This window comes from Bactrocera oleae, chromosome 5 (assembly GCF_042242935.1).
Source record: "Bactrocera oleae isolate idBacOlea1 chromosome 5, idBacOlea1, whole genome shotgun sequence".
Lineage (NCBI taxonomy): Eukaryota > Metazoa > Arthropoda > Insecta > Diptera > Tephritidae > Bactrocera > Bactrocera oleae.
The window spans coordinates 12,062,516-12,073,567 of record NC_091539.1 but is presented as its reverse complement, the minus strand read 5'-3'; the positions used below and the strand labels follow the sequence as shown (position 1 = coordinate 12,073,567).

The 11,052-nt window shown below is 38.7% G+C and overlaps 2 protein-coding genes across 3 annotated transcripts; one reads left to right on the top strand and one right to left on the bottom strand.

The window, feature by feature from the left end:
• Positions 1-1,217: 1,217 nt before the first annotated feature.
• mei-9 (DNA repair endonuclease XPF mei-9) lies at positions 1,218-6,128 on the bottom strand. The gene is made up of 9 exons (XM_014231611.3): positions 5,745-6,128; positions 5,504-5,665; positions 4,840-5,436; positions 4,612-4,766; positions 3,945-4,555; positions 3,565-3,888; positions 2,176-2,415; positions 1,604-2,119; positions 1,218-1,516 (listed from the first exon to the last, which is right to left on the bottom strand). Exons 1-9 carry the CDS (start codon positions 6,017-6,019, stop codon positions 1,310-1,312), a joined length of 3,087 nt encoding a protein of 1,028 aa, XP_014087086.2. The 5' UTR covers positions 6,020-6,128; the 3' UTR covers positions 1,218-1,309.
• A 233-nt stretch (positions 6,129-6,361) lies between these two features.
• On the top strand, positions 6,362-10,235 carry Panx (Panoramix). Of its 2 annotated transcripts, XM_014231671.3 has the most exons (4): positions 6,363-6,500; positions 6,558-8,033; positions 8,113-8,178; positions 8,236-10,235. In XM_014231671.3, exons 1-4 carry the CDS (start codon positions 6,491-6,493, stop codon positions 9,387-9,389), a joined length of 2,706 nt encoding a protein of 901 aa, XP_014087146.3. In that variant the 5' UTR covers positions 6,363-6,490; the 3' UTR covers positions 9,390-10,235. The 2 variants fall into 2 exon arrangements, with proteins under 2 accessions (XP_014087145.3, XP_014087146.3); XM_014231670.3 differs by having other exon boundaries at positions 6,362-8,033.
• Positions 10,236-11,052: the final 817 nt, after the last annotated feature.

Sequence of the window (11,052 nt, the reverse complement as noted above, 5' to 3'; positions counted from 1 at the left end):
CAATATTAAAAAATTATATGGTTTCGTCAGTAGCTAAAGTCAATTTAATTTGTGGCTAATACCTTATTCAGGATAACGAACCGAAGCTTTCCGCTTTAGTGGTTAAGGAATGGTTGTTGTACAACTTGAAAAAAGTGTTGCCACATTCACCTCAGAGTCCAGACTTCAATCTCATTGAACACCTTTTGCCTATAGGGAGACGAAATTGAGAGAGCGCAAAGTTAATAGTAATAATAAATATTAATAATAAATAATAGGATTAGGATAAGGCAGCTTTTCAGCAAATATGAGCAAATATACCTCATGAACGCACATAGAATTTGGTGCATTCTATGAATAAAAGACTGCAAACCATGATAGAGGGCTAAGACGCACATACAAAGTATTAATTTTCTTTAAAAAGTATGAAAATGTCAATTTTTTGGCTCACTGTATATGTTTAAGTCGAAGTAGTCAACAAAATAAACGATTGGAAAGTCAAGTTTACATAACCGAAGCAGACCGAAAATTTAGCCAGCCAAAGGTTGTAAACTCGGCTTACAAGTATATTCCAGCACATTTCAGAAAATGTTTTATGTGACGGCAAGAAAAACCATACCTTCTTGACAATCATAAAAACCACTATGGATTTATATAGTCTCCACAACATTTCAAGTAGTCTTCTGTAGATTTTGGCTACATAAGTTAATTAAAAGGGTGGGTTCGAGATGACCAGTAAAGTGTGGGTTGATAATATTCAAGTTTGAATAAGTGAAGGTTGTTGAGACTGTACGCAGGAGTTGCCTTATGGTCCTAGCACGGGGATTGGAGCCTTTTAGCGCATATGCAGCAGTAAAATTACTTTCAACCACTCCCTCCCAACGAATGGTGTCCTTAAAGTCGAAACACCACCCTTCGCAAACCAAGAGCTCGAATTGCCGCGTGAAACCACAATAACCGCAAATAACGTTCTGGATACTGTAGCAGGTTAAGCTCTTACCTATCCAGAATAGACCCCGGCACACAAAATATATATCCTGCTTGCAAAGAGCCCCTGCATGACACTAACCACTGTTTTGCATTCCCTGCTAAACCAACCTCTCGCTTTGGTCAGACTCCGGAAACGACCCGGACTATTACCCAGCTGACAATATTCCTAAAAATTATTTGAGAAAGGTTTTCTGCAACAACAACAACATCCATCTCTCACGAAACAATTGAAACTCTTAATTTTTTTTTTTTTTATTATTGATATAGTCTTCACAACAATATATTTTATAGCGTATAAAAGAAAGAACAAAAATACTTTACCTTAAACTAGACGTGGTACTTAATTCTTGAAACGCCGTTGCATACCACGTGCTGCCACTGCTGCTGCGGCGCCGCGCCGAAAACGCGAATGGGTGCCAACGGATTTGCCTGCGACCAGAGCCGCCGCCCCCGAGACTTCATCCTTCTCGGGTAAGTGAGCTACATGCAACGCTTCCCACAGCGTGCGGCCATTCTCCTGCGAGTCGAGCATTTCGCCGATTTCTGCCTAAAATAACAGAAAAATATGTGTGAATATAGGATGATGTATTAAGTGCATTCACTAACTGCTAAGTACATGTATGGGTATGTGTACCTGCGTACGCTTGAGCAGCGCCTTCAGCGAGCCACCTTGACGCATGAGTTTGTGCACGTTGCGCGTGTTGACGCCGGGCAAACGCAGCAGAAAATCATAAATATTTGGATTGTATTTCAGCTCCTCACCGCTGGTGCCGGACTCATCGCAGCCCACAGCGGCGGCTTGCTTCGGATCCGGTTGTGGTTTGCCCAGCTTCAGCTCTTCAAAGAGTTGCGCCGTCGCATACGGACTGGGTGACCAAATGAGACGCAGTTTCGGAAAATGTATGGTAAGCAATTGCAGCTTCTGCACAATATCAGAATGTGTGGACGTGGTATTCTGTGAGAGCATATATTTACCCTGCAAGTGGAAGGGTTTATTCTGATCGAATTCGATAAGCAATATCGGTTTGGCGTAGTAACGCTGCATTTGTATGCACTGATTGTACAAGCGGCCGGAATTCAGCGAGCCTATAAGATCAGAAATCGACTTACGCTCGACGCAGATATCGGGTGTCAATATGTAGTCGCCAATCTGAAATGGGTCGATGTTATTAACGTCATGTACTCATATATAGAGGTGAAATCTACCGTTATAGTGACTGGCAACACTTCCATGCCACGCCGGTGTATTAGACATGGCAGATCGGAGCGAAACTCACGCATATCCACGATGATTTGGGGCGCAGCAAAAGGAACAAGACCCGCTTGACCGCCAGCATTGCGGGTAACGGCATTCCCTGCTTCGCCGCCACCGTCTTCGGCATATGTTTTATAGAGTATAAAAGCTTCGTCTGTTTTGCCATCCTGATACTCAGGTATGACCATAACCTTAAAGTCAACAAAAAAAAAATGTAGTTAGAAGTAGCTGCATCACTGTATAGTAGTTTTGAAGATAGCTCAAAGAATCGGATTATTTAGATGGGAATGAACTATGGAACAAGGTTATGCAGAAACTCATTGTCTTCAGGGCAACAACAGCCGGTTCTACGTTACCGTAAATGGCCCGGATCTCATCAGGGTCTGTAATTTCGATAATCTAACACTGTTTGAAGCGGTTAGTAAAAAAAGAATAAAATAAAAGTCAAGAAAGAATTGCGGCTCTCACGACGGTCGGATTCTATCAAGGACAATCGTTATAATTATTTAGAAAATAATTACGAGCGCTAGAACAACGACAACGGTACTAACGCAATATCCAGAAAACGAGCTGTTTGGACGGGATTGGACAATACGGAAAAAAGCGTTAGATCAGTGGATTCCACTGGATCTGCAAAATGGTGTAGGGAACTTTTTTCAAGCAGGACATTTGCTAAGCTTGTTAAGAACTAATCTGAATGAAAGTTTCGCCTGCTACAATAAAAAGAACAAAGTTGCGCAAGGGTCAATCTAGTTTCACGAGGCAAATCGAGCTCTTGTGCTGCTATGGTTATAAGTTTGACTTCAAGGACAACTTGCACCGGGCGGGAATCGTTGAAGTTGTTAATGGTTTCTCTGAGAATGACGTATAGCCCTATCGTATATTGGTCGTATCCAAAGTCTAGTCGATTAAATATCTTCAGTCATCAACGTACTGCAGGAACGACTTCCTGATATTCTTAGATGACGGCTACACTCTAATAGGTGACCATAGGCATAATAGCTGCGAAAAAATTAGCTTTGAGAGTAGTTCTGTGCCAGTATTCTTCCAAAAACATCAGAAGTCATCATAATTCCGGAGTGCGTTGACCTAGCTAGTTTGAAGCTTCTACATTTATGCACTGCTGGATTCAGCTAAACATTTTGGTGTGAATCTAATCCTATTTGGATTGCTAAGTAGTTAGGTCATATTAGGTCGTAGGGTTGATCGTAATGGATGGATCTCACTTGGATAGTTAGATGTTCGAGTTAAAATCCTAAAGTGGATCACTAGACGTTCACAGATCGGCGAAGCGTTTTGAGCTTACTACAAACTTATTATTACTAAACTATTGTGCTTACGCGCTTCGTTTCAATAATTAATTCGAAGGCCTGCTTCTCACGACGCAAACTCGTCAAATATGACTGCTCTTCCACGGTACGCGCATGTATGAGAAAAAATACGCGCATGCGTTCATTGACAGCGCGCCGTTGACGTGCCTCATGTATCTCCAATTGCCTTATGGCAGCCACATTGCAATGATACATGATCACATACTGCGGCTGTATCTCCTCGAGTATGCGATCGAGCGCCATTGGACCTTCATGATCCGTTTTAAAAGTCTGTATGCAAATGAAAGGTTGATTGCGTGCCGCTACAGCTGCAGTAATGTCCAAATCTGCTAACTGTAAAAATATGTTATTATATTAAAATGCTGTTGTTTTTAAACTAACGTACAGACCTCTGGGAAAGCCTCAAATATGGAAGCATTCATATTGATTGCCGCAGCGCCACTAGCATGAGCGGCATCCTCAAATTCGGCGTATGTTGATGATGTATCATCGATATCGCTCAATTGCGTCATGGTCAATAGGTAACTCTCCTGAAATAACGTGGTTGAAAACGGCTCATCGCCATCCGTGCTAGTCAGCAATTGTGTTAGCTCATCCATGGGTGCGCTTGCATCCTCATCCATAACATCACTTTCATTGCGGTCAACTTGCGCTTTTTTCAGCGTGCCACTGAGTTTTTGCGTGACACGTGCATTCGCTGCAGACTGTTGTAGTTGTGTTAACGCTTTTTCAATTTCTTTTACATTCTTAACTTTGTCATAGCTTTCCGCCAATTTACCAATTGGTATCTCGTGCTGCATAGCGGCATATAATAGAAAACGTTCACCGCCTTGTGTAAGAAACTGGCGCAACTGGAAGCAAGTGCGTGTGTCTTGGCAAAGTATAAGCACTTTTGGCGGCTCCAAACAGTCCGGGTGTGAGCGTTTCATGTCTGCAGGTATTTCGACTTTGAGTATTTCGGCTAAATGTTGCCATTTCGGACAAGGTTCGGGCTCAAATTCTGTTAAGTAAAAAGAGTTAAAATTTCGGATATGATCAAAAATGTAAACTACCTACCGCCCTGCGCGTTGTAAACACGCTCTTTGGACAAGTTGAATATCTGCTCGGCTGAGTCCAGCAATGTCCAACCCGAGTTGTTTAGCGCGTACTCTGTCGTGCGATAGCGTTTAGTGAGCGCATAAGCCGCAACTGCATCATGGTACATTGTTGAACTATAAAATCGTTACATATACATAAATATGCTTAAATCAAAAGTTAAATTAATTTCAATGTTATCTGCCTCACATCATTAAATTGCGTAAAATCTTCAAATCAGCCACTATTAGTTTCGTCTGGGAATTCAGTTGATGCCAAATGCAGTCCAGCTGCGCTTGCAGTATTTTGTGAAATTTCTTTGTTACGCAATTCTCCACAGTAATTTCTTCCAAATCGACTAGGCGATTAATACGCTTTATTTCACGCACCAAATAATTCATTATATCCAGCAAATGCGTTTGTATCTGTGTCATCTTCTGCGTCATTGGCACGTGCAGCTCAATCGTTTGCGCCTCGTATGGTTTCAACGATTGCTGCACGACTGCATGGAAACGTGGCCAAATGTAGAGCTGTTTAACGAAGAGATTGCGCATAGTGCGCTCTATGTGGCCGTAACCGATAGTGAATGCCTCAGCGCTACTAGAAAATGCTTTAATGAAACCAGTTTTGTTACGCATACGAAAGAGACGCAAGGCAAATGCCTCCTGACACGATTCGACAATCGTATGTGCGCGCAACACTACAATGCCAGTGATCAATTCGATAGGTATACGATTTTTTAATATGTCCACAACTAAAATGCGTGTGCTTATGAATTGTATTCCACCTTCCAAATAAACACGTTCTCTATGGGTAGATTACAAGCATGTTGTTTAATATGGCAATTTCACAACTTATATGCCATACTGCTTACCGCTCAGTTGCAGTCGTTGCTACCTCATGTACATATTTGTACTCCAATTTAGCTTTATAATATTTCTCCTCCCAATCAGAAAAGTTGATTACAATCACAAGGTTGCCTGGATCACTGTAAACCTTCAGTATATTTGTAACAACGCGCACGTAGTTCAAACCTCTGCGATATTAAATAAATAAGTATAGATATACAATATTTTTTATAATTATATATACAAATGCAATTTTTTATCACTCACTTTGCGCATACAGTAAGCCCATCCGAACCAACTATATCAAGAAACATTTGTTTCTCATATTCCAGCATAATTACATCTTTACGCTGTAAATATTCCTCAGCGGTCATAACATTTGCCAAGGTTTCATCGTCATTTTGAAATCCAGACTCCTCAACATTTGAGGAAGCTTCAGCCTCAGTTGGTAAAGCCTCCTCTGTGGATTCCTCCTCTGAATATCGTTTTTTCTTTATGCTTGCTTTCGATGTTGATGGCTGATTGTCCTCATCACTTTCCATTTCGATATCAAATTGATAAAAATTCTTTTCGAGTTTCTGTATTTCACTATTTGGCCGTATATTTTTGCCGGTTCACTCAAAACAAAAAATGTTTATTTACAGTACCGATACAGCTGACAAAATTTGACAGCCTCCGCAAATTGAAAACAGGGTGATCAAAAAATAAAATAGTTTATAACGAAATCCTGCTACAATATTTTCTTTTTATTATTACGGCTTTATTTTATGTTGTTCACTTTTAAAAATTTATGGAAACTCACTTCAATAATTTTAAAACAAATTCACTTAATTTTGAAATATTTAGTAAAAAATCAGCAATATAAAAAATAAAACTCTGCAACACTCTTTCAAGTGCAATGATATCGTATGATATACGCTCTCTGAATTAGTCTGCAACACCTTACAGCACTGCAATTGAAAGAATTTGTTTTGATTATTTATTCTTGCAGCCTGCAGTACGCAATTAAAGATATGGAAAATGGTAGGAAAGAAGACAAAATTTGCTTTGATCAAATTGAAAAAATAATGCAAGATTTAGATGCCACCAACACAGAATCCAATTCATCAACTCCACATGGCTTGGATGTGCCACACAGACCCATAATTCTGCCACCTGAAATCAAAGAGGAACCCAAAGACAAGGACACGGAAATAAGCCCACAAAATGATGTTTGTAGCAATAATGAAATAGTTGCAGTTCCAACGCAAATTTCTGACAGTGACCCGAAATATTTATCAAATATACAAGGACAACACACGCATCATGAAGTTCAAATTAAGAAAGAGAGGGTTGATGGCTGTGTTGAAGTGCCAGTTGAGCCACCTGAAACAGTTGAAGACATAAATGACAGTGAAACACAAAACGCAATTCAAAAACCTGTAGAAGTACCAGCAATACGAATCAAACCTGAACCCGTAGATGCATCTTCACTGGCGACGGAAAAAATTTCACTGCAAAACACAGCCACAACAGATGCATCGTCAGAAAATGCCACTAAAAACAAAGGAGAAGAAGCACCAACCGAAACAAATATGGATGATTCAACTGCACCTAACAGCCCAATTGGTATGCCTGAAGTAGATGGAGCATTGCCCCATAATTTCTTTGATGACCTTATCAAAGATGCTGATAATATCACAGCAGCGGCTTTAGAGTCCAGCGCACCAAATGCTTTTATACATGAAACAGAACCCACAGAAATGTTAGTTAATGTAAAAAAAGAACCTGTGGATACTACAACTAATTTAGAAGAAACAGCAACTGCGGCTTTACAGTCCACCGAAGCGGTACAACAACAACCACAAGATTCCACCGAACAAAATATTACTACACCAGAACATCTTAATGTAAAACATGAACCAGTTGATACAGCAGATGTTCTAGAAGCCACAACATCCGCACCGATACCAGAAAACTTTTTTGACGATTTATTAGTTGACCATGTCGCCGAACGCATAGACGACGTAGTCAATCATGATCTCGAAATAAAATACTCCGAACGTCTTAAGGAGCTGGAACAATTGAAAGCCAAAGAGCAGGGCTCGCATAAAGCACATAAAAAACATAAAAAGAAGAAAAAGAAATCACATAAACGTACGCACAGTGAAGTTAATGAAGACGAAGAGGCGCTTAATGCAAATCACAAGCGTAGCAAGCACGCATCGCGTAGTCACAGCAAAAGCCCACAAAGCATGCCACATGATACGTGTATACGCTTTAAAAGCGAATTCTCTACTAGTGAAAAAAGTCGGCTTCCCGGTGGTACACTTTCCTCTAACCATCAAAGACCTGACACATTCAATTTAGATTCCGTTGAACCAGAAACTAGTGCGGCAGCCGCTAGACGTATGATACGCGTTAAATCCGAATTTGGCACAAACCAACCTGTTGCGGAAGAATCAGATGTCTGCTTACCAGTAAAAGAGATTGAGCTTTTTCAAGGGCGTAGTAACATCAATAGAAACGGTCTGATTGTGGACATGACGGCACCGTTGGGTTTCAAGCGCATTAAAAGTAAAGAAACCCTGATACAATACTTTCCTTCCTCTTTTTATTTTTTTTAAATTTTTTTATTTTATTTTTTTTTTTGCAGTGGAAAGTGATGAAGAAAAATTAGAAGCAGCAGAGTTTATTTTACCAAAAGATAAAATGGAATATTGTAAGTCAAATGCCACCATATGACATAATTTAAATAATTCATAATTTCTTATTGCAGCAAAACAACGAGCAATATTAGCTATCGAGGAGTTTAACAAGGCTAACAAAAAACCTAAAAACACGGCTTTTATATATACGAGCACTGTGCGCAAACTACCTAATAGTGATTCCTATATCAGGCAGCAAATATACGATAACCGTTCACCACTACACAACGTTAACAATGTTTCCTATAAGTTCAACTCCTACGCTAATCACTTTAACCTACACGATTGGGGTATAGAAGCAATTCCACCAAAAGCAAGTGAAGTAGCAAAAATTTTAGGTTTTGATATACATGCGTTGGCCAAAAAAAAAGAGACATTTATATTACCGCCAGAGATACAAAAAATTACAAGGGAACAAGTAGAACAGACCGAAAATCAATTGACTGACACCCAAACGTCATTTCTTCGCTCTTCGTCCACGCAAACCGACGAAGTCACCGTGTTGAATGCATCAGCGAAACATCGTAAAAATGGGCATGATATAGCCGTACAAACTATACCTCGAGGCAATAATATCGGTACACAAACAACAGCTATATCGGCCCCGGGTAGCAACAACTACGATGATCTACCGCTAATGCGGGAAATAAGCACGTTGAATGAAAATCAACTAATGGCTTTAAGTGATTTTGCTGATTTGATACGCGAAACGTCGCTAGCAGCTGACGCAAGTGCCATAGACTTATATCGTCTGCGTCAACGTATGATGGATATCTATAAATGCTCACAACTACCATCTGAACTCGGACTAAATACTCAGCAATCAAGCAAATATAGTATGCACGATCCACATCAAAAAAGAATGAACTCGGTAGAGGAGTCGCCACCTCCGCCGCCACCAAGGTTCCTGCCACAGTATGCGCAACCGTCCATTCGAGCAATAATTAGTCAAAATATGCGAGACCCGCGGCAAGAAAGAAGGTTGGCAATGCAGGAAACGCAACCGCAACCATGGCCACACGCAGTTGTTCGGCCACCCTATCATCGTCCACTAGCACCGATGAGACAGCAGACTACGCTGCCGAAACGTCAACGACTAGAACCTGCAGCAGATATGTCATATAAAATTCCAGTTATCGAAAATGTGGCGTCACTACGTCATAATGGCCTACCACCAACGGATCCACGACAGCATACTTTTGACGGTGGTGCAATGCGACGGTAATGATATGCTGCGTTACCCATTGCACACTATATAGCTTGACAAGCCTTTTGTTTAAGCATAGCTACAATTTTCCTCGCTTTGCTTGACAATTCATACTTAAACAAAGAAGTGAAGAAAGCAAAAGCTATGTCAGAATGAACGCTTTGCTTTCCATCTCTAATAAAAATTGCGACTGTTGCTTGGCAAAGCGTAATATGTTGTAGAATTGTCCAACATTTTACTTCGATTTCACACACATCGAACTTACCCGTCAAATCAAATGTATAAAGCAAAGCGAAGCAAAAGTAGTATGTGAATCAGCCATAAGGCATTTATGTATTGTAAATAAACAGTTGTCCCTACATGAAGCTACACGCTTAATACAGTGCTGTAGTTGTTGTAGCGGAAGAAGACACTGCTCAGGAAATTGGGATGGTTAAAAATCCAGGTTCATATCAGTTTGACAAAATTGTGCTACCAATCGGTTAGTGAGTATCGTATGTTTTATTAAGGTATGTTTATAAAAATCTAAAAATAAATGCAATAAAACAATGTTCTTGAAGTAAATACAAACATTTTGTTTTTGTACGATTATCAATTACATATATTTAAATTATAAATCGTTTTTCATTTTATTTTGGGTTTGAAATCGCCTTCATTTTGTCGTAACGAATTTTGATTACATATATAATTTTTTACTTAATGTTTTCCATATATATGTGTTTCTATGTAAGTACTACGACTAAATGAATCGGATGCATATTTATTTGCCATTGATGCGGTGCAAGCTTACCCTAATGTTTAAAAGAAAATTGTATTGTGCTGATTGTGTGAACTACAAAGCAATAAAAAATCTCATAAAATGTATTAATTATAATATTGTTTTTATTTTCATTTAATTTATTTCGTTATTGTTATTATTTGTTTATTTTAATTTTTATTCTTTGTGTTGTTGATTTTATTTTACTTTTATAAACAATAATAAATGATACTGCAGAATTGTCAAAAAATCTCCAATTTTTGTCTTTTAAAGTGCCGAACATACTAGAGCTGTTAAAGATTAGTGAATGATGCCTTTTATGATTTTATAAATAATATGAATGATGAAAAAGTGTTATATCACATCTAGCTAAATTTCATATACAATTTTATTTTATTTTTTTGTTTTGCGTTTATCTTCAAATATTTTTTAAGAATTTTAATGTAATTTTTTTTTGAGATTATAAAAAATATTTTTGTATATATGCATAAGTCAGATATTAATAAATTTAATGAAAAGTGAATGTATTACGTAAAAATAATAATTAAATAATTGCAAAAAAAAAATAATAGAATAGTTGCCACGCGCTAATAATTTACGTATGTATGTATGCATGTAATAAAAAAATGTATATTTAGTATTATTTTACTTATGTTTTCACGTTCTCGTGATTTTGCGGCACATGTTATTAAGCATACTGGTATTTATTTATGTATGTATGTATGTATGTATGGAACTTTCTTAATGTGGAAGTCAATGGAATGATCAAACACAACAAACAAATGGTTGAGAATCAGGCTAGAAAGTGTTAAGCTGGATAGAATTATTGCAAATAAATAGCAAGTAGCTGTCAATGGATTTTTAGTTGACGCGTCTATGTAAACGGCACGTACCCGTTTCCACACAAATATCGCTCTAAGGACT